The 24,220-nt window shown below is 43.9% G+C and overlaps 1 protein-coding gene across 2 annotated transcripts in view; it reads right to left on the bottom strand.

The window, feature by feature from the left end:
- The window catches only part of LOC141991139 (cilia- and flagella-associated protein 337-like), a 57,467-nt gene extending 38,143 nt beyond the window's left edge, over window positions 1–19,324 (bottom strand). The window contains exons 1-5 of one of the 2 annotated variants that reach the window (XM_074959258.1): window positions 19,270–19,324; window positions 16,163–16,208; window positions 12,781–12,827; window positions 7,010–7,127; window positions 5,287–5,356 (exon numbers count right to left, since the gene is read on the bottom strand). In XM_074959258.1, coding sequence (XP_074815359.1) covers window positions 5,287–5,356; window positions 7,010–7,127; window positions 12,781–12,827; window positions 16,163–16,186 — 259 coding nt within the window. In that variant the 5' untranslated portion in view covers window positions 16,187–16,208; window positions 19,270–19,324. Of the gene's footprint in view, window positions 1–4,579; window positions 4,598–5,286; window positions 5,357–7,009; window positions 7,128–12,780; window positions 12,828–16,162; window positions 16,209–19,269 lie in introns of those variants that run through there. The other variant, XM_074959266.1, reaches the window with a different exon arrangement.
- Window positions 19,325–24,220: the final 4,896 nt, after the last annotated feature.

The raw sequence follows: 24,220 nt of genomic DNA, 5'->3' as shown, positions 1-24,220 counted from the left end.
TATTATTAATTCTCTCACACTAAACTAGGTACATTTTCCAGTTGTGAGCTACTCCTTAGAAAATAAGATCTTGATGGGATTTAAAAGAACTTTGTGTTTATGAATTATGGGAGCTGTTGTTGTCACTGTGTCAGTTTGACTTACTCCAGATTGTGTGTGTCCACCATCTGGTGAAGTCAGACTGCTGGGGTATTTTTTGTCTGAAATTAACATTCATGATGATTGTACTGTAGACGGGCCATCAACCATTCTGTATTTCATTTACCTCTTTGCAAACTGTGGGTAAGAATACTTGTCTGACTCACAGCAGTGTTGTTCATTAATACTTTACTATGCACTGAGGTCACTGGATGGAAGTGTTATTACATTACTATAAATTAGGTGGTCAAAAAAAGTATAATTGCGACTGAAATAAAGCTTCACCAAAACCAGCAAGAAACTGCTCTGAAATAACATAAGAACAGCCATACTGGGTCAGACCAAATGTCCATCTAGCCCAGTATCCTGTCTTCCAATAGCGGCCAATGGCAGGTGCCCCAGAGGGAATGAACAGAACAGGTAATCATCAAGTGATCCATCTCTTGTCACCCATTCCCTGCTTTTGGCAAACAGAGGCTAGGAACACCATCCCTGCCCATCCTGGCTAATAGCCATTGATAGGCCTATCCTCCATGAATGTATCTAGTTCTTTTTTGAACTGTGTTATAGTCTTGGCCTTCACAACATCCTCTGGCAAAGAGTTCTACAGGTTGACTGAGCATTGAATCATAGAATACCAGGGTTGGAAGGGACCTCACGAGGTCATCTAGTCCAACCCCCTGCTCAAAGCAGGACCAATCCCCAATTTTTGCCCCAGATCCCTAAATGGCCCCCTCAAGGATCGAGCTCACAACCCTGGGTTTAGCAGGCCAATGCTCCAACCCCTGAGCTATCCCTCCCCCAATGCACTAAACCAATTCTAAATATTTGTCAACCTGTCCTCCGAGTCTCTTAGGAGAAAGTGTGAAAGGGATCTCAACAAGCAAAGAATGGAATAATTGAAATCTACATGGGCTAGGTAGATTAGGTAGGGGTTTTATAAGCTTGCTTAAGGGAGTGGTTTTAGTATGTTTTACTCATTTGGCTAGAGCAAATGAGACGCTTAAGAAACTGAAATAGATGTAAGGACTTTCATTCGATTTCATCATATGTGGAGTTCCAGGTAACAGTACTGAATATTTTAAGATGAAAAATTAAGGGAAGTATGGACCATGAATTAATTTGGACTATTTTCAGCACTATTTTCAGCTTTCTGTGATGCTTAAATAAAGGAGAAACTTGCTGTATCACACTACTTTGTGGTATATGAATACTGCTTTGTATATTGAAGTCATTTCATTCAGTTATTTGCACTGAATAAAAGAGCCTGCTCTTGTATCCCCTGAAGTCAATGGGAGTACTGCTACTGACTTTTCTGGGAGTAGGAACAGATTGGAGGAACCTAACTCTGGTCCTAATTCTGCATGTGCTTACCTGCTTTGCTGAATCAGGGCTCGAGAGGTGAACACTTGCATCTCCCATTGCCTACCCAATGAGATTTGTGGGTGCTCAGAACTGCCTATGATTGGGCCCAATGTGAAGAAATTAGATTATCTGAATTTTGAAGTGAACCAGGTACAAATCTTTTTCACATGCATTGGTTATTTAAGGACTGACTGAGGCAAGGCAACATAAAAGGGGGAGGGAAAAACCCCATAAGCGCCAAGACAAAGAAATATGACAATCATACTGTTGTCAGTTAGCACTTGGCTTGGACATCTTTTTATTAACTCATTCCATAACCATGAACATCTGTCGTTTGCTCTCAGGGTTCCCAGACATAGCTGAAAAATACAAAATGACTTCTGGGTCATCTATTTCTATGGTTATCATCCTGACTGATGGACAGTTTCCATCCTACACATTTGCAGTTCAGTGCCCTAAGAGGAACCAAACACTCCCTCCCAAGACCAAGTCTATGATGTAAAGCATAACATGAACAAACAAGAACATAGTTCCAAGCTGGTTTCACCCCCCAAACCTGAAGAAACACCTCTCCAGCAGAGTTTGGAACTTCTTTGGTTGCCACAACTCAAATACCAAAACATCAAACAAAAGACACATTTTTATATTAATTGCTTTTACGTTGTGTAAAACAGCCTGTTTTTGTTTATTGGGCTAAATACATGAGTAATGGGTATAATGGCCTGTGATATACAGCAGGTCAGACTAGATGATCTAATGGTCCCTTCTGGCTTAAAAAAAAAAAAAAAAAATCAAATCTATGAATCTGCGGACTCTGCATCATAACAAGACTCTCCTGTATAACTTGTGTAAAATAAGATTGTTCTTCACAACCTGCATGATAATGGTAAACCAAGTGCCAGCTTTGGCCAAGGCCATAGGTGTTAACTAAGAACCAACAAACTCATAGCTGGAAACCAAAACAGCTCAACAGTATATTAGTTTTGTTCAAAATAGGTATTAGTCTTATAAGAATGTATTTAGTGTTTAGACTCTATGAAATGCTTGTAAATTGCTGCACGCATTAATCTCACCTGTAATGCCTGTATACCATTCTATAAGGAATTGTATAAGTTTTGCTTTATAACTTTAAAAATGTTTGCTCTGAACTTGTGAGCCCAGGCACAGGAATCAAGATTAAATGAGCCATTAAGAAACATGACAATACAAGGGATTGGTGAATGGCCCTATCACACCTTGGAAATGCTATGCGCAAGGGAGCTTTTCGCATGGACTGGAAAGCCAAATGTAAAAGATAAAACAGGGCATAAGAAAATTTGTCCTCTCTGCTATTTGAGCACTCACAGGGCCAGAGACTCTAAAGTGAGGCAGAGATCCCCAGGAGTTAGCCGGGGGTCTGCCCTGAAACACACTTTTGTAGCTAATTAGTTCATTTTATCATCCATTTATCCTTGTATTGTGTGACGTTATGGTCAATTTATATGCTATTTCATATCGAATTAATGTATGCTAAACAGATTTAAATTGTAGGATTATAGAATTATAGGACTGATAAGTATTTAGGTGTGATAAGTGTGTAGTGGGTGTATAAGTAAAGCATGGCTGGAACATAAGGCCTACAGGCTGAGACCTGTAAGACTTTAGCTTAGCCACACTAGGACATAGGTTTAAGAATGCTGGACATGAATGAGTGACCTAGGAATAACTCTGTGCCCATAAAGTCACAGGATTACTGCCAAAGATGTGCCAATTAGTGATGTCACAGAAAAATGGATTGCAATAGACTGAAATGCATTGTCCAAGGCCAGTAGACACCTGATTGTAATATCTTTAAATGTCTGTCTGGACCACAGGATACATGCCATGCATAGATGCTAATGAGAATAAGAGGAACTACAAATAACCTGTGAAAAATCAAGCTCCCCAATATTCATGGGGTGTGGAAGTACAGATAAGGAAAAGAGGGTTGACACCTTCATGCATGTGCATAAAGTGTTAGGTGTGGTCAGAACTACAATATAAAAGAGGGTTCCCAGGGCTGGGTAAAAGTGGGAAGATCTAAGGGATGAGCCCATGGGAAACCCCTACAGGAACTACTCCTCAATCATCTATTGAGAGGTCCTTCGGACCTTAGAATATCTCTGAGGATGTGAGTATGACTACAGCCATGATTATTGCATAGGTTTTTGTAGGATTTCTATATGCATGGGTAATTGTAACTTTATTTAGTGCTTTAATAAAACTTGTAGTACAGATAAGACTTTGTACTTGTGACTGTGTCTGTGGTCATTATCCTTGGACTCCATGTGTTTCTAGAGCCTCCAAATTTGAGAAAAGCATCAGAGGCAATTTCACTCTGTTGAGTTTGAAACTGTAGCAACCTGTGCCGAATGCATGGTGGTATAATACAGCATCACTCAATTCACTTTAAATAAAATAAAAAGGTTACACTTTGAATTGACATATTACCACATCTCTGTCATGTTTCAGAATCATAGATGATAACTCATTTGTGTGCATATGTTTGCTTGTTTTAACTTGTAAATAACTAATTTCTTTTTCCTGTTTAAACTTTTATATAGTTTATTACAGGATTGGCTACAGGCCTTAGTGTAAGATCTAGGGTACCAACTGATCTGGCATAAGTGACTGGTTTCTCAGGACAGGAAGCAATCAGAATATTGTGTGATTTTTGGTATCATTTATCACTAAGTCCAGCTTGTCTGGGTGGCACGATAGACTGGAGAGTCTAAGGGGACTGTCTGTGACTCCATGGTAAGACAGTTACAGTGATCCAGGAGTTCATGTTTGTTACTGGGTTGGTGAAATCTAATTATAGAACATACCACCAGTTTGGGGTGTCTGCCCTGCGGCCCTCATGGCCGTGAGCCACTCCAGACAGTGTGACAGCCTGCACAAAGAGGGTACAAATTATCTGTTGAGCAATGTTCTTGAACGAGCAATGATAAAAATATCAGAAGGACTAGAAAATATTTCAGAGAAATAGGAGATGGGTAGTAAACCTGTCCCAAGCAACTGGCTTTTATACAGTAGATAAAAGGAGGTTTTTACTCACTACATTAGTGTGTGTAAAACACCATGCAAACGCTAGTCTTATGGTATATCCACCTGGAACAGGAATGAAAGAGTTGGCAGTCTCAGGAGAAAGCCTGTTCTTGTAAGGTTTCCACTAATAGCCACATAATTGTGATGGAAACAAGAGAATAGATAGTTTGGACAAACATACTGGGCTTGATGCAGGCCCTTGTCAGAGGTACTGTAAATCCATGGGAGCAGGGATACAGAAGTGAAAGCGGCTTGTGACTTGCCTTCTGCCAGAAGGCCCATGGCCAGCTGGTTCATCTCCCAAACTGAGTGGGGCTGGTGAGGGAAAGGGATTGGGCCCAAGCCAGCTGGGACATGCACTGATTGGTGTGTCTCTTATGCAGCCCCAGATGGCATTTAAAAATTGCCCTTACTTCTGACTCAGCTGGCTCTGAGGACACAATATGCCCTTGTGGAAGGTCATTCTAGCATCCTAATGATAGGATGTTTAGCTGAACTAAATCAGAAGACTGAAAAACCCTTTAAGATTGTAATTGGTAATGGGAGAATCTCACACACAGTGGCACTACTAGAAATAAAGCCAACTAGGTGACAGCAATGTGACCAGCACTATACCACAAGTAAGATTGCAGACATGGAGAGGGAACAGAGTGTAAATCAGAGAAACATTAAGTTGAAAGAAATTCCTAGAGGCCTTAATAGGAGTAAAATGGTTACCTATTACTAAAGCTGTAGGTTCATGGTTGGAGGTAGAAATCACTGCTTTAATGGAATCATAGTAGTGCAGCTAAAAGGAACAGAACAAGAGATTACTGTTATATATAAATGATACACAATACAGATTAGAAGAGAATATAATCTGCTGGGATTATTTCATTTGTTTCTGTTCTTATAATGTTTTTCTTTCTGAAGGCAGGATGAATAATAAGAACATTTAAAGTTGTTTGCCTAAGGGTGGGTTGAGTGGGTGCATTACAGTGGCTCTTATTCCAGCACGTTCCTGCTGTTTTTCTCACGTAAAAAGGGCAACATGTGTGTACCTCACTCCTCTGTATATCCAAAAGCATGACATGCAGATTCTAAGTTCCATTTCAGGACTCTCTGTGGAAGTCAGAGGCTTCCCTACTTCTTCCTTGATGGACCAGAACATGGAAAACAATCTGCTACTTCATCTGAGCTACAGTCGGCTTGGTGGGGCCCCCACTGCTTGCAGAAAGCAGCAACAGCAGCATTAGAAAAGTAAAAAAATACTCAGCTCCCATCATGTACCATGGCATGTAACCCCCAGACTGGTTATCGGCCTTCAAGAACGTAAAACATGACCCATAAAGCTGCATTTTAGAACAAGTCTTGACCCTTCCTCCAAGGTCAAGGAGGGTCCTCCAGGATCTAGCCCAATGTGGTGCTGCTGCACAAGGGTTCAGGATTTGGGAACCTGATGTCTGAGCCACACTTATCCAATGACGAGCACACTGGGGCTGGGGGAAGAGGAAGCCATTACTCTAGATATGAAAGGGGTGTAAACCTGTGCAGAGGTTACTCCAGTGCTAAGGCTGCAATAGTGACCCAGTTGCTTCGTCTGTGCAATGGGGCTAAAATTCTTTCTAGATATGAGGGCATAGCTTTAAAAAAAATGTATGGTGCTATAATAAATACATTTTATCTCTAGTGCCCTGAGCAGATACAAAATTTGTATCCACATCCAGTCCACAATCTGCAAAGATGGTCCATGGATAAAAAGTGGATATCCACAGATTTGCAGGGCTCTATTTATCTCATCAGATCAGCTAGTGAGACAATGTATAAATATGCCACTAGGACGATCTTTAACATTCCAAAACTCAGAATAGCTTCAGAGAGCTATCAAATACTTCCTTTTTATCCCCCAAAATGACACTGTTGAAAGGTCAAGGATGGGCAACAGTCAGTCCAGGGGCAGCGACGACTTCAAAGTTTGTACACCTTGCAGTCAGGGCTAGAAGAGATCGAGAGCATTTCTTTAGTTCCATGCCCATTCTCCTTTAGCTTCTGACTTTGGATCCTGCGGGTGCAGTAATCCCAAACTCAGATCTCTCCTTATTCAGGCTCCAATCAGCAAGGAGTTTATGCACTTGCTTAACTTTAAAAGCTAGCACTACTGAAGTCCAATAGAAAAGTAAACAGGTGTTGAATTTGGGCTTCACAACTTTCAATCTGAATTTCATGCCTTATTCTCTATTGTCAAGCCCTCATTCTATCAAGTTTGACAGTTTGTGCCATTTTCCTGTTCTTCCTATCATACTGCTGACAGTGCTATTCTAATTGACAAATAAGAGTTTTTTCTGTAGACTGACTAGATGCTGTGGCTGAAACCTTATTTACCTATTCCCATGACAATTTCATTTGTGGAAAACTTTCTATTTTATTTCTTTTGGAGTGAGAAAGATTTTGGTTCTTTTACCTGTGTAACCCAGTCTCCATGCACTTTCCAACGAATGTAAGTCACATTTGGAGAAAGAACAGCATTCTCAATGCTAACACTAGGCAGGTTTTCAGCTTTTGGCAGTTTCTTCCACGTTCTGAAAAATCCAGGGACAAAGAAGAGAAGAGAGACGGCAGCCATCATCCTTAAGTGCTAGGAAGCAAATATTTCCTCACACTCCTAAAATCTGGACTATTTCTCTGGCATTAAACTCCCAACCTAAGGTTGTTATTTCAAAAGATTGTAGCTATTTATCTTGCCTTTTGGGATACTGAAAAGTTGCCCCAGCAATTTCTGATTGCAGGCTGCTCCAGCAGACACCCTGCTGAGGAAAGAAGAGTAGCTGCTGGAGAAGCCAGCAAGGGATCTGCCTGGGTCTATGTGACAGGGCGACGACTCACCGCTGTGGCACCTCCTGCTGGTTTTCCAGGGAATTAGCTCTTTTCAGCCAGGAGTGCCCTCTGCCAGTCAGTGTCTTGCCTGCCACTGGCCCCATGTCCCTCCCAGACCTTGGTCCCTTTCTAGATAAGGGTTCTGCCCCCTGGCAGTACCCCCTCAGTCTGGGTCTCCCCTCCCAGGGGAACCCCCAATCCCTCCCTTGCCTCAGTGGCTACTGTCAGTCATCGTCTAGCCCCCACTCCCTGGGGCAGACTGCAGTCTGTACCACTCGTCATTGGCAAGGGGGGAATCAGACCAGCTGCTGCTGTCTAGGTCTGGGCTGCTCGTCTGCAGCTTTACTACTCTTTTGTGGGCCTTTACCTCGGCCTGCAGCTCCGCTAGGCTGGAGCTCCCCAGCTCCCTCTGCCCTTCCCCAGCACTGCTCTGCCTTAGGTACCCTCCTCAGCTTCCCAAGCAGCCAGGTCCCCCTCTCTCCATATAGCTAGAGAGAGTGGCTGTCTCAGTTCCTGGCTAACAGCCCTCTTATAGGGCCAGCTGTGGCCTGATTGGGGCGTGGCCCCACCTGTGGCTACTTCCGCCAATCAGCCTAGCTTTCCTCCCGCTACAGCCCTCTCTTAGGCTGTTTTAAGCCCTTCGAGGCATGGCGGGGTGACCATCCCGCCACAGTCTATATTAGCAAGGATCCAGGGAGGCCTGGCAGATTGGGGAGGGCAGACCACTTGCTGGGAGTCACTAGCAGCCAGGGGTCTTACTGGGGGAGGGAAAAAGGCAGTCATACTCTTCCAAGCCCTTCCCATGTGAGTTGCCAAAATGATACACTGCTTAGAGTAGATCTTGTGGCTTTCTGAGCTCCTCCTCAGTATGGCTTGAATGTGCCCATGGGCTCTACTGGGCTCCTGGGTCCTGGCTCCCTTATGACTCTAGGCAAAAAATAATTAGTGCCATCTCCTAAATGCCACCCACTTATGGCAGCAAAATGAGATGTCACTCACAGTAAATTGTGCAGTCTGTGATTCTTCCTCTCCTCCATGAGGAATTAAATAGTTCATCCTCATCACTTGGGTATCTGAGTTAAATGTCAACAAAGTTAACACTGCATGATTTGGAAGAGTGGCTGGATGGCATTCAGAGTGCCCTGATCCTTGCTTGGGGCCAGAGTCAGGGAGAGGCACCCTGCCCTAGCACCGGGCAACCTACTCAACAGGGCGCGCAGAAACCTCTGACTGGGGGGTGTAGCCAGACAGCCAGCCCCCCCCTCAGACCAGCATTGCTGGAAACACACGGGAGCCAAAACACCAGGGCACTCCAGCACAGCCTTTGAAGCTGAGAGAAGCACAGGTGTGCTGCGACAATGTGCCTCTGGGAACGTATACAACAATTGGGCTCACAGCAGGCAGAGGCGCTGTGACAGACATGGCTCTTAGCCCCTACTAAAACAGCATGATGCACACACACCAACATCCTAGGTGGGAAAATATTTACCCTGATAAAAGAAGTGTCCAGTAGTCGAAACTTATTGTTTCTCCCTTGCAAGTGTGAACTACTCTTGCGAGAGCTGGCGTCACCCCGACAGACCAGCCCCAATTTGGCATAGAAAGGAGAAAGAGAATAAAGGAGTACAGAGGTATAAGAAGGGGACCTACAGCACCATGATTTTTGAGTGCTTTTCACTATCTATCTGCTGGTCAGATAAGTGACAGCCTCCCAAGGCTTCTGCAGCTAAGAGGGTCCCTAAGCCTTGTCCCTTATTCGTCTTTCCGCGGAATTGAGTGACCGATCCTGGCTTGGCACCGCTGGAATCGAGAGATGCAAGGAGGGTAAGAAGCACCCACACCTGATCTCCTATCTTTAGTGTACACATATTTTGAAATAGAGCTCTATACTTTGTTTTCTTTCTTTGGGATTGTAGCTTCAGTTTTGTAACTTGTTTGTGTGTGTAACATCTCTACACTTAAATAAGTAGGCACTAGCAATTTTGTAACCACATGATTAGAATCTAGTTTAATAAATTTTGGTAACCATTTATGCATAAGCCTGACTTGTTTCTCTGGTTTACTGTGAAGCAGCCAACACAATTAAAGAACCTCAGCCGTTTTGGCTGTAAAGCCTGGCCATTAGGTGAGAGTACTAAGAGCCTAGCGTTGAGTTGTGCCGCCTCCACGGGGCAAACTCTTGGGGCACCTGTCAGTCAATCCTGACTGCCCGCTGCGAAGGAGCTCTGAGCTCTAGCAGTTAAAGTCACGGGTGTGGAGAGGCTCTTAGTGCTGCCATTGGGGCACCTGTCAGTCAGTGTTGACTGCCCGCTGCGAAGGAGCTCTGAGCTCTAGCAGTTAAAGTCACGGGTGGTTAGGACCTTGGGGCATCCGTCAGCCTAGCCCGGGCTGCCCGCCGCGAAGGGACAGTGCGTCCTAGCGGTTAAAGTCACGGATGGTATAAACGGGCATAGCTGGCACCTCACCAAACATCCCTGGCCATCGGCTAACAGGGGGGGAAGTGAGCTACCGGAGACAGGGCTTGATTGGGTGGAGACCAGGGCTTTGTCCCAAAGTGGGGAACCCGAGGCACAGACAACGAGAGCTGTGTCCCAGTCCAGTCAGTGAGAAGGTGGGTAGAAAGCTGGCTAGATTGTCGGGCTCAACGGGTAGTGATAAATGGCTCCATGTCTAGTTGGCAGCCGGTGTCAAGTGGAGTGCCCCAGGGGTCGGTCCTGGGGCCGGTTTTGTTCAATATCTTCATAAATGATCTGGAGGATGGTGTGGATTGCACTCTCAGCAAATTTGCAGATGATACTAAACTGGGAGGAGTGGTAGATACGCTGGAGGGGAGGGATAGGATACAGAAGGACCTAGACAAATTGGAGGATTGGGCCAAAAGAAATCTGATGAGGTTCAATAAGGATAAGTGCAGGGTCCTGCACTTAGGATGGAAGAATCCAATGCACCGCTACAGACTAGGGACCGAATGGCTAGGCAGCAGTTCTGCGGAAAAGGACCTAGGGGTGACAGTGGACGAGAAGCTGGATATGAGTCAACAGTGTGCCCTTGTTGCCAAGAAGGCCAATGGCATTTTGGGATGTATAAGTAGGGGCATAGCGAGCAGATCGAGGGATGTGATCGTTCCCCTCTATTCGACACTGGTGAGGCCTCATCTGGAGTACTGTGTCCAGTTTGGGGCCCCACACTACAAGAAGGATGTGGATAAATTGGAGAGAGTCCAGCGAAGGGCAACAAAAATGATTAGGGGTCTAGAGCACATGACTTATGAAGAGAGGCTGAGGGAGCTGGGATTGTTTAGTCTGCGGAAGAGAAGAATGAGGGGGGATTTGATAGCTGCTTTCAACTACCTGAAAGGGGGTTCCAAAGAGGATGGCTCTAGACTGTTCTCAATGGTAGCAGATGACAGAACGAGGAGTAATGGTCTCAAGTTGCAATGGGGGAGGTTTAGATTGGATATTAGGAAAAACTTTTTCACTAAGAGGGTGGTGAAACACTGGAATGCGTTACCTAGGGAGGTGGTAGAATCTCCTTCCTTAGAGGTTTTTAAGGTCAGGCTTGACAAAGCCCTGGCTGGGATGATTTAACTGGGAATTGGTCCTGCTTCGAGCAGGGGGTTGGACTAGATGACCTTCTGGGGTCCCTTCCAACCCTGATATTCTATGATTCTATGATTCTAAGGGACAGGTTCCACTCCCTAGCCCAGCAGCTGATTTTCAGATGGGGCTGCAGAAGGATCTGTCCTTGAGAACTAGACAGCAAGAAAGGAGTCAGAATACTGTACTGCTGCATATTGGCTCAATCTAAGCCCTGCTTGTAGGGTCCATTCTCTCCTTCCCCTCCCTATACTGAGGGACACAGCAGTTTTCTCCCCTCCGCCATGAGGATATGTACAGCTCCTTTTCTGTCAGGGAGAACAGTGCAGGAATGCTCTCTTCTGTAGTGTCCACCACCCCTTTTTTCCTGGACAAAGTGGCCTCAAGCTCATTCCCCCACTCTTCAGTGTTTTCCTAGCAGTCCTAGTGTCTACCAATTTTGCAGCCCCAAGCAGTCGCCGCCGACTTGCCGCCGCTGCAACAGCTGCCGCCGAATTGCTGCCGCGCCCGGAAGAGCGGCGGAGCTGCCACCCAAAAGCCGCTGCGGTGGGAAGAGTGGCGGAGTTGCCGCTGAATTGCCGCAGCAGGACACGGACTGCCGCCCCATTCTGAATGCCGCCCTCGGCACCTGCTTGGAAAGCTGGTGCCTGGAGCCGGCCCTGCTTCCGAGCATCGCCCTTGTCTACATATACTTCCTTGGGCTTTTTTAAATGTAGCAAACGCAAGCTGTCCCTTACTGGCTGGCCCAACACGTGTGTTTATTGAAACAACTGGCCAAGTTACAAGTGACGTTAAACGACTAACTCCCCACACTGGGATTTTAATGCCAACAATTGTCAAGAAATGTTTCAAGTGTCATAGCGGCTAGGAGCAACACTGGAAAAACAGTTCATGAAACCTGCCCAAACCATAAGGGTTTGGATTTCTGACCATTGGTGTTGAAGGTTTAGGATTTCAAGCTAGCTGAGTGGAGGTGGAAATTGTTTCACAGTCCAACCCTTCAACCCTTTGAAAAATGACTAGTAGTCAGGGTTCTTACAGGTGTCCCCTGGTAAATAAATGAACTTTGTTGTCCACTGAAGGAAGGACAAGAAGTAATGGGCTTAATCTGCAGAAAGGAAGATTTAGGGTAGATATTAAGAGAACTTTCTAACGATAAGGGTAGTTAAGCTCTGGAATAGGCTTCCAAGGGAGGTTGTGGAATCCCCATGACTGGAGATTTTTAAGAACAAGTTGGACAAACATCTGTTAGGGCTGGTCTAGGTTTACTTGGTCCTACCTCAGCACAGGGGGATGGACTTGATGACCTGTGGAGGTCTCTTCCAGCTCTACATTTCTATGATTCTACTAAGAGATGGGCAAATGATCTGGCCACAGACACTGAACTGGGGTTTCTTGGAACAACAATGAAAAAAGCAGTAAGTGCCACCTGTTGGCTTAATCATGTAGGTGTCTAAATAGTTTTGAATCTGCTGCACTTCTCTTCATTTTCTCTGACCCCAAGTTTAGTATCCTCCGAACACTTGGAAGCCTGCTGCACTCGTGTCATGTCCAAGGATCCCAACTTGATACTTCTGCAGACACAAGAGCCAGAATGCTGTGGGGATGTCAGTTAAAAGTATCGATCAGTGTAGCAGAAGAACATGAGCACAGGTAACCTCAGTGATAACGCTTACAAAGATTTTTAGTGTTCAGTTAAATAGGTGAAGTGACTGCATTTTTATCAGTTTTTAAAATTACATCTACAATGTAAAGTCCTTACCGTAGGAGCTCCCCCACGGAAGACAAAAGCAAGATATTCACACACCCCTGAAAAGAGAAAAAAAAAGTTGTTATAGAAATCTAAACGGATAGGGCCAAATCCTGTAGTTCTTATTCAGTCCCTGAAGTAAGTGGGAGGAGATTTGCCAGAATAAGAATTTCTGGACTATATTTAGCAGATGGATAATTAATGTTGTATAGACAAGGTGGGTGAGGTAATATCCTTTATTGGACCAACTTTTGTTTGAGAGACACAAGCTTCCAAGATCCCTGGGTCCTATCACAACATGTGGTATACCTCATCCCATGCACCAACAGCAACTATATGGACACAGGCGCCGACTTTCCAATGGGTCGGGGGGTGCTCAACCCCCAGCTCTGCCCGAGACTCCGCCCCCACTCCACCCCACCTGCCTCTTCCCATCCCGTTCCGCCCCCTCCCCCAAGCACGCCGCATCCTCGCTCCTTCCCCCTCCCGCCCAGAGCCTCCCGCATGCCGCGAAACAGCTGATTGCAGTGGGCGGGAGGCGTGGGGAAGGAGGGGGATGTGTTGATTGGTGGGCCTTCCGGCAAGCAGGATGCACTAGGGGGAGGGGGAGGTTCTGATATGGGGGCTTCAGCCACAAGGGGGTGCCATACTTTATCTGAGCTGGTCACAGCTAGAGCCAGGAAGTGCTTTAAAGGATCTTACAGCGAACACCTCTGGTATATCTCTCTGGGAAGGAAGTTCTGTAGCCAGTCCGTATCTGGTACAGAAGCCTGACCTACAAGTAGCAGTCCTGCAACCTACTGTATAAAAGGTGTACCTTATACACCCCACCCATTGGATAATCAGGGAGACTGGCCAGGAGACACTTCTAGGACAGGTCCCTGATTACCCAAAGATCTAAGGGATGCCCCGTGAGTTCATGGCTTATATTTAAGCCCCTTCGTTTTCAGATTAAACCAATTTTTACCAAAAAAAATCCCAGGTTTTACAGAAAGTATTATTCGTTTTTTCTGATTTTCTCTACTTTTGTATCATTCAAATATATAAAAAAATAACTTGTTTTATTAGGAAAATACAATACATTGCATGAGATATATGTATTACGATAATATCTTAGTCTGTTAATACATTAATACAAAAGCTGCCTGTTGAAGTAAGGCTATGTATTAGTGTAGAAGATAAAACAATAAAGAAAACAGGCACGCATGCAAGCTCTGAAGTGCATGCGAATCTGAACATACTGATGAGTCTCATGCCCATCATGTACACATTTCAAACTATTAGCAGATAACGGCTTAAAGATCTGACACACTAAAATGGAAAGAAAACGAAAATCTGTATCAGAATATGTTTCAGAACACAGGTTTCAGAGTAACAGCCGTGTTAGTCTGTATTCACAAAAAGAAAAGGAGTACTTGTGGCACCTTAGAGACTAACCAATTTATTTGAGCATAAGCTTTCGTGAGCTACAGCTCACTTCATTGGATGCATACTGTGGAAAGTGTAGAAAATCTTTTTATACACACAAAGCATGAAAAAATACCTCCCCCGACCCCACTCTCCTGCTGGTAATAGCTTATCTAAAGTGATCACTCTCCTTACAATGTGTATGATAATCAAGGTGGGCCATTTCCAGCACAAATCCAGGGTTTAACAAGAACATCTGAGGAGGGGGCGGGGGGTAGGAAAAAACAAGGGGAAATAGGTTACCTTGCATAATGACTTAGCCACTCCCAGTTTCTATTCAAGCCTAAGTTAATTGCATCCAATTTGCAAATGAATTCCAATTCAAGTCTCTCGCTGGAGTCTGGTTTTGAAGTTTTTTTGTTGTAATATCGCAACTTTCACCTTCAGCCCCCAACTAAAACCCCTCCAACGCATTATCAAGGATCTACAACCTATCCTGAAGGATGACCCAACACTCTCACAAATCTTGGGAGACAGGCCAGTCCTTGCCTACGGACAGCCCCCCAACCTGAAGCAAATACTCACCAGCAACCACATACCACACAACAGAACCACTAACCCAGGAACCTATCCTTGCAACAAAGCCCGTTGCCAACTGTGCCCACATACCTATTCAGGGGACACCATCACAGGGCCTAATAACATCAGCCACACTATCAGAGGCTCGTTCACCTGCACATCTACCAATGTGATATATGCCATCATGTGCCAGCAATGCCCCTCTGCCATGTACATTGGTCAAACTGGACAGTCTCTACGTAAAAGAATAAATGGACACAAATCAGATGTCAAGAATTATAACATTCATAAACCAGTCGGAGAACACTTCAATCTCTCTGGTCACGCGATTACAGACATGAAAGTTGCGATATTACAACAAAAAAACTTCAAAACCAGACTCCAGCGAGAGACTGTTGAATTGGAATTCATTTGCAAATTGCATACAATTAACTTAGGCTTGAATAGAGACTGGGAGTGGCTAAGTCATTATGCAAGGTAACCTATTTCCCCTTGTTTTTTCCTACCCCCCCGCCCCTCCTCAGACATTCTTGTTAAACCCTGGATTTGTGCTGGAAATGGCCCACCTTGATTATCATACACATTGTAAGGAGAGTGATCATTTTAGATAAGCTATTACCAACAGGAGAGTGGGTTTGTGTGTGGGGCGGGGGGGGAGAAAACCTGGATTTGTGCTGGAAATGGCCCAACTTGATTATCATACACATTGTAAGGAGAGTGATCACTTTAGATAAGCTATTACCAGCAGGAGAGTGGGGTCGGGGGAGGTATTTTTTCATGCTGTGTGTGTATAAAAAGATCTTCTACACTTTCCACAGTATGCATCCGATGAAGTGAGCTGTAGCTCACGAAAGCTTATGCTCAAATAAATTGGTTAGTCTCTAAGGTGCCACAAGTACTCCTTTTCTTTTTTCAGAACACAGGAAGTATTTGAAAGTTTTAAAAAAACAAAAACAGGAGAAAAGGATGAAGTTGAGTGTATGCACTGCAAATGGTGTGGCCCAATTATTAAATTTAAATATTTATAGGCTGATGGGTCTAAGTCTACAACGTAAACTGTTTATTCAAATGAAAAGTTTTATTTGGGGATTAGAGATATATTGTTTTCTTAAAGTCAAAGGTGGCATTGTATTTAAGTTCTGTTTTAGTTCCGCAGCAAGCCACATTGAATTCCGTTCATCAAAGCGTTAATTTACTGAATACTTTTCCCCCCGTCCTTCCATCCACCAAAATAAACCCCAATATTTATCCAGAAAAATTATTAATAGTTTTTTCCACCAATTTTCACCTGTTTTTGTTGTAGTAATAAACACTTATAATTCCCTGGAAAAATTAAATAAATGACGGGCCCTACTTATATCAACCACTGTTTTGTTGTTGTTTTAAAAAACACACCAAAAAAATCTACCTGGTCATCACCATATAGAATCATGCACTCATCAGGATCAGTGCAACTAAAAAAAGATGGAAAAAAGGATAAGTGCAATCTAGTCAAAACACTTCAATTTAAAAGAAATAAAAGTCGTACTGAGTGAAACATACGTTAGACAAAACAAATGCCATGTTCACAGCCAGTGGTGGATTAGCCACTGGACCAACGGGGCCCAGGCGCCCCAGCCAACTGGGGGGGACCCCAGAAAAGTGGGCACCCCAACCTGCTCTGCCTGCCTGGCACTCCTCCCCCCCTTGCTCTGGCCCAGGGCCCCACAAACCTCTAATCCGCCGCTGTTCACAGGTGTGGAATTCTGTGAAGACTAAATTCAGGCCTGGTATAAGGATAAATGTTCTCCGTAACTCAATGGGAGGTCTATCTACTTACACCAGGGACAAATTTGGTCCCCACCAGTGTTGTGGATGGTGCAAACTGCAAGTAAATGTTAATGGAGAGAGAGGGCTGCTTTATCTTACATATTGCTGATAACAGGTTGGAATATGACGACATTCACGCAGCCTCTCCTGTTAAGTGTGAAACCACAACGAACATCATCAAACCAGCGAGCAATATGCGTGTGACAGAGATTCCTGATAACCCAGTGGCCTAGGATACCTAAAAATCACATAAAGCTCTGGGATGAAGACAATGATCAATAATTCTGCTCCTCAGGCATAATGGAATTTTCTGTCACAAAGGTGAAGCTCGTCTGTGCAGGAGACAAGAACTTATTAGAGGCTGATCCAACACTGCATAATGAATTCCCCTAGGAACTGAGGGCCACCACAAACCTCACTACCTTCTGCTCCAAGTGAAAGGTACACATCTTTGGCTTCTTTTCTCTGCCATGAACACACAGAGAGAGAACAAATCACACATGACAGATGTTAGTTGTGTTGTTTATGCACTACCAGAAGGCACTCGGATACTACAGTGATGAGAGAGATAGAGGTAGTGATGAAGGAGAACACAAATAGAAAATACTTCTCTATGTTACCCCTGTTTTTGCACATCCACAGAATGACAAATTGGTGAAAATTACTTCACTACTTTGACACAAAGTGTAAGCCACTCCCTCATTCATGTCCCTGCTCAATTTGGCCTTGACATATTCAGGGACCCATTTACTCCACGTTGCATTTGGCACCAGGAATGTAATGCGGAATTTAATGTCATAAATGCAGACTTTAATGCCATAAACTAGAACACAGACTGTGCACAGGGAGATTTTTTTTAAGTGAAGAAAAACAGTGGCTCAACATGTCCAGTTCTGTTCAATATCTTCATCAATGATTTAGATAATCACACAGAGAGTACACTTACGAGGTCTATGGTTGATATCAAGCTTGGAGGGGTTGCAAATACTTTGGGGGATAGGATTAAAATTCAAAATGATCTGGACAAACTAGAGAAATGGTCTGAAGTAAGTAGGATGAAATTCAATAAGGACAAATGCAAAGTATTCTACTTAGGAAGGAACAATCAGTTGCACATATACAAAATGGGAAATGACTGCCAAGGAAGGAACACTGCAGAAAGGGATCTAGGAGTCACAGTGGATCACAAGCTAAATGAGAGTCAAGAGTCAACACTACTGCAAAAAAAAAAAAAAAAAGCAAACATCATTCTGGGATGTATTAGCAGGAGCATTGTATGCAAAACATGAGAAGTAATTCTTCCGCTCTACTCCACGCTGATTAGGCCTCAACTGGAGTACTGTGCCCAGTTCTGGGTGCCACATTTCAGGAAAGATGTGGACAAATTGGAGAAAGTCCAGAGGAGAGCAACATAAATGATTACAGATCTAGAAAACATGACCTATGAGTTAGGCTGCGAGTCTGTCATGGAGGTCACAGAAGTCACGGATTCCATGACTTTTTGTGACCTCAGTGACTTCTGCAGCTGCTGGTGCTGGCTCAAGGGCTGCCCAACTTGGGCAGCCCCTGGGCCAGCAGCAGCAGTTTGGGTGTGTGGGAGGGGGCTAGGGGCAGGGGGGAGCTTACCTCAGAGTGGGGGGCTCCCCAGCTTCCACAGCACTGCAGCTCCTAGGTGGTGAAGGGGTCAGGGGGAGGATGGGGGGGGCTCTGCACCGCACACTGCTCACGCCTGCAGGCCTTGCCCCCGCAGCTCCCATTGGCTGCGGTTCCTGGCCAGTGGGAGCTGTGGCAGCTGGCGCTTGTGGCAGGAGCAGTCTGCCGAGCTCCGACTCCTCCACCGCCTAGGAGCTGCAGGGACATGGAGCTGGGTAGGGAGTCCCTGATAGCCCTGCCAACCTCCCGCCCCAGCAACAGCGGAGTCCCTCGGGCCACCTTCCCCAGCACCCGTGGCACCTCTGGACCGCCCCCCCCCCCCCCCCCCATGGACTGGCTCGTAAATCACTACAGTACTTTTGAAATTCTACCTCAGGTAATTTGCCCAAGGTTGCATAGGAATTCAGTGTACATGAACATGAGACAGATGCGTGTTTTGGTAAGATTTTGAAACAAAGAGAAATAAACACGTTTTTATAGGAAATAAAATGAGGCTTCCCAGTTGCTTAGTGATCTCCAATACGCGGTAACTGCTATAGAACTTCACGAGGAAGCACTGAGGTCATTTCATCCACACTACTCAACTTCTACCACAATATCCAGTCAGAGTAATCTCCTACCTCCCACCCTCATTGCATATTTATCTGTGCACAATATTTTGGTGATAGCTTTTCAACATGCACATTACAAAGACTCATATTCACTTCCCGTTACAGCCCAGATGCACCACTGTACTTTTGCACTTGCCTAACTTTAAGCATATGAGTGTCCCACTATCTTGCTCAATAAGAGCCAAAATATACAAATTGAAGTAGAAAAGTAAAACTCTGATCATCATCTACAGGGATAAAATGATGAACTGACAACAAAACACTGTATGTCTGACAGGATGTTGAAAAGAAATAGCACAAGATACCACACAAACAGAAAAACTGAACATTGAGATGATACCGAGACCAGACAGATATCACAAATAAATACCTTGTGTCTAAAAGTGTGCAATGAAATACTGTTGACCTGGGACTGACAACATGAACATAGAACATTGCTTACCAATAGTCAAGTTTTAAAGGGATTGCTTCCAAACCACTGGTTCAAAGTTGGATATCTCATACAACTGGATTTCACGATCCCTGTCAAAAAACAAGACAGATTTTAAATGAGCACAGGTTTCAGTCATCCCTTTGAGGCACTCTTAATCTTTTCTTTTAAACAGTTTGTCTTTTAAATTATATTTTTTAATGGGTGTGAAGTGTAGTTAATTTAAGGATGCTGTTTATCTAGCAGTCCTGGAGATTGAAATCTTCTGTTTAACTATCAAACAAGTGTTTTGAGGATGCTGCAAGACAATCTTCTCCACACTGCCCCTTAGTTCGTTTCATTTCTCAAGTCCCTCTGAGTGGAACCATTTCTTACCCACCAGTGTATCTAAGGATATAGATACACTTGCAGATGTAGAGCGCTTTGAGTTAAACCAGCCTTCATAGTGCACAATAGGGAAAGCCCTGCAATCTGTCCACACTGACAGCTTTGAGCGCACTGGCGTGGACACATTTGCTGCACTTGCAGCGGAATTGGGAGCGGTGCATTATGGGAAGCTATCCCAGCATGCAAGTGACTGCAACGTGATTTTTAAATGGGGGGGTGGGGTGGAGTGGTGTGTGACAGGGAGTGTGTTGTATGTGCAGGGAGAGAGAATGGGTTTTTGGGGGGCTGAGAGCACGTCAGCATGCTGTCTTGTAAGTTCAGACAGCAGCAGACCCCCCTCCTCCCCCCGCTTCTCTCTCTCACACACAGCATTCCACACTAAAGGTTGCTTTGTCTGGGAGCAGGTAAGCATGCCCACTGTCAGAAACGGAGCTTTCAAAGGGCATATCTGCATTCCTACAGTGATTCAAAAACAATGAGAAGAGTGGCCACTTGACTTAAGGGGATTATGGGATGTTTCTGGAGGCTGATCAGAGTGCACTAATGCAACACCTCATTCACAGTGACGCCCGGGCGTTTCAGCCACTACGCAACAAGTGTTAATCTTCTCGCCGACGTGGAGTACCGGGAGCACTCTAGCCATGGAGTCAGAGTGCTCTACATGCCTTGCCAGTGTAGACGGGGAGTGAGCTAGGGCGCCAGGGGCTGCTTTAATGCGCTCTAACTCACAAGTGTAGCCAAGCCCTAATCCCTGACCCTGAGAGACCTCCTCTAAGGGACCAATCTCCATGTTCACTCCATCCTTGGCCTCTTAGCAGAGGACTGTAACAAGCTTGCAATCTGTGGTGGTGATTTTTCAGGTAGGGGCATCCTTTCATAGGAATCTAGATTGAGATCACCAAGCTCATTGCACATAGGCCACTGAGCAGCCATCAGATAGGAATAACTTTTTGTCATTTCATTACCAGTTTGGGCTGGATTAAATCCTGAACCTGGTATTTAAGGGTCTAGGGGTGTGGGTTGGTACAATAACTTAGATTCAGGCACTTCAGGACAAGGAACAGGTTTTATGTCTTTAAAGGGGCATGCACAGCTTTATATTACGATTATTAATAACCTAATAAATGAATTAATTAATGACAATATGGTCAGCACACGCTTCCCTATTCTGCATTCCCAATCTCACTCTACACTGACCTGGAAAGACTCTCTGTGGGTGTGAGAGGGCCTCTCAGCCACCATGAGGCTGTCCACAAGAACACCAGCTGTGACAGCATTTTTGGAACTCACATCACCTTTCACTTATGCAGCGGTATTCTGCAAGTTCCCAGCCCCCAGAGATAATTAGTGCTGATAATACCACATTCAATTTTAGTTCTGATTCTGGTAAAGAACAGCACTTACCCAGTTCCCAGGATGAGTTTGTTGTAATGTGTCATAACAGTGAAATCTGTCGCCCACTTAGATTTTTTGTTGACAGGTTTTTCCTAAAAAGTGAGAGAGCTAGTTGTCATCCCTACATCATGTGAAAAGACAAGACACCACAGATGAGGGTTGAATCTGTTCTTGGTGACACTGTTGCAAACCCACTGAAAAGGGGTTGCATGGGTTAACTAGGAAGAGTATATGTCCTCTATAGCCAGATCCTGCAAAGCACAGGACACTTCCCACTGAATATAATGGGAATTAAGAGGCACTCAGCATCTCTCGGGATCAGCCCTTAGATCGTTTCATTTCCCAAGTCCCTCTGAGTGGAACCATTTCTTACACACAAAGCTGCTGCCTACAGGATATAGCCCAGAAGCAAATCACAAAACGTTATATGGTGTCAAATTATTATATACAGGTCCAATCCTGCAGTGTGCTGAGCACTCAAGTCTCACTGAACCCTGGTAGAGTTGACAGCCATTGTCACTGGATCAGGACCTACAGCACTCAAAAAAGGTTAATACCTCTGAGAAGTTACTCGTGAACAGCATCACACGCTCAGCAAATACAAGTTTGTTCTGGTGATGTTATTACTGTTTATTATCCTGTGGGCAGGGTTGTGGAGTATTCCAGAACCACCAGAAGAGGGATGGTCTAGGTATACTTGCTCCTGCCTCAGCTCAGGGAGCTTACTTGATGACTTCTTGAGGTCCCTTCCAGCCCCACATGCATGATCCTTCTCCACCTTGCTTGTGTAGTTTCAGTTAAATTCAACTGCATTTAACATGTACTTTTCCCAGGTCACCTCAGGAAAAGCCAGGAGGGTGCTCAGGACCTCTGCAAATTCAGCCATTACAAACTTTTATTCCAAACACAGCATGTAAAGAATCATTTCTGCTTTAAATCACCATAGAACAAGGGAGCATAATAAAAACTTATATTTTAAGAGCAGTTCCCTATCGTGCTGGTAATATAGCAGAATCAATCATGATTTACAATGTTGTACTTAAAATAAACAATTTAATTGTCAGTGAAATCAAGCGTTCTAGCATTTCCATGAAACCTGAGCAGTTACTGAGAAAATAAAATGCACATACAAAAACCATCTTGCTTCGTTTCAGCTTTAGTTGTGGAGACCAGAAGGAAATAACTCCATCTTCTTGGGTCATTACTAAGGTGTTGTCAAACAGAGAACAAATGCGCAGGACAGGCTCTCCAGGAGAACGTTCTACTATCACAGCAGGAAGCGAGAATGTCAGCTCCTTTAATCGGGCAGATGACACGTCTTGTTCTGCATATTCTAGCTGCATGTATGTGCAGAACTCATCCTAGTACAGAAAAGAGCTGGTGATTCATAGTTATAATAGAAAGACAGCGAATATGTTACTATGGTGGTGCCTAGAGGCACCAGTGAGAGTTGGGGCCCTTTTGTGCTAGGCATTTTACAAACATACAGAAAAACAAGGTACCTGCCACAATGAAACTGTAATCTAAGATGACAAGATGGAACAAGTTGGTGCAATAAATAGAAGGAATGTGAGGGAGAGGACAAAGGCAAATGCAATAGGAATATGCTGCTACACAGACCAGCAAGGGTCCCTGTCCTTAAATGCTTTGCTGAACCATGTCTTATGTTCACAACTTGAGGGTTACAAGTTTATTTATAATAATAAATAATAATTCGAATAATATATTTATTAATAATTATTAATTATATTATTATTATAAGATAAAAAATATATTAGCAATCCTCACCGGCCAGCTACCTAGTCATTATTTCTAGCTGGAAGAAACAATGTCACATTCTATATTAATATCATGAGATGCAGGTACTTTATTTTTTGGAGCACCAGTTGCATGCTTAGTGCTGTACAGAACAAAGAGAGCATTGACAAGATGCTGGAGCTGTGAATTTATGTAAATTTGATTGGAAAAGGATTCCAGGATAATATTCCTAACTTCTTGCTCACTTAAGTCAAAATTCAACCATGAGACTTGGACCCCTTCCTAGGTCATACTCTAAAGTAGGACAAAATGATGCATGCTGTGGAATATTTTCAATTTGAAACAATAAATCTCATTTTAATACTCTCTCTCTCTTCAAAAAATTCTGTAAACTGTAATTATACAATTTGCCCCTTCCTTTTGAATTAAATTTCCACCACTGATTTAAAAAGGTTGAATAAAATAAATGTTTAGTCCCACTTGAGTTATGTCTCCAGAAGTTGTGGATCTGCGATTCTGACACACTTTCCTTACTGACAAAGTTTTGTTCCACGAACTGCAAAAAGCCCCCAAAACAAACACCACCCACACATACACTCACTCACCCACTGAATTCTTCCCGTTGCAGCACAGTCTATTTTCATGAAAAGTTTTTCTATTTGTTCATCACTCTACGGGAAAAAGGCATATTAAAAGTATTGTTATATATTACAAGTACAGTATATGAAGAATAATCAAAAGATTTTAAGTTTTCATAGTGCATCTCTCCCCAGCTAGGGACAACAGGTTTTGCAGATGCTACATTATTTAAATTTTGTAAAAAATTCTATTTGATTTCCTAGCTTGTTTCCAAATGTGAATCACATTGGAATATTCCAAATTTGTTGAGTTTTATCTAAACTTTTCAAATCCTCAGATCCGAAGACTGAACACAGAAGAAAAAGTTCCAGATGTTGTTCAAATCTGTTAAGAGAGTTGTCCTAAAGGGTCCAATCCTGCAGTGTTTACTCAGGAGAACTCCCAGTTTCAAGCCCAGAATGGGAACTTTAACACTCATTTGCTCTGAACTTTTAGTACAGATGTATAACATTCTTGGGTTTGCCGGAAGAAGCCAGTCAATCCAACAACTCATGGATCAAATATATTCAAGATTTCAAGGTTATGCCTGCAGAGCTGAGCTAGGCTTTAACGTAAAAGGTTTTCTATTATACAACTTTTTTAAGAGAATTGCTCACTTACTGTTCTATGTGGTGCCATACAGTTCTTCACTACCTGCTTGAATTTCTCCATATCTAGTGATTTACATCCATTCTTTTCTAACTCCTGAAAGTAGAAGCAGCAATAGGCAAAGCACAGTTAGCTACTGAAAAGGACTACCTTTGGTTTGCTTGTTGTAAAAGAGCATTGTTATGTGAGTACCTTA

Source organism: Natator depressus, chromosome 1 (genome assembly GCF_965152275.1).
Source record: "Natator depressus isolate rNatDep1 chromosome 1, rNatDep2.hap1, whole genome shotgun sequence".
NCBI classification, from domain to species: Eukaryota; Metazoa; Chordata; order Testudines; family Cheloniidae; genus Natator; species Natator depressus.
Note: the sequence above shows the minus strand (reverse complement) of the source record. Positions and strands in the feature narration are given on the sequence as shown.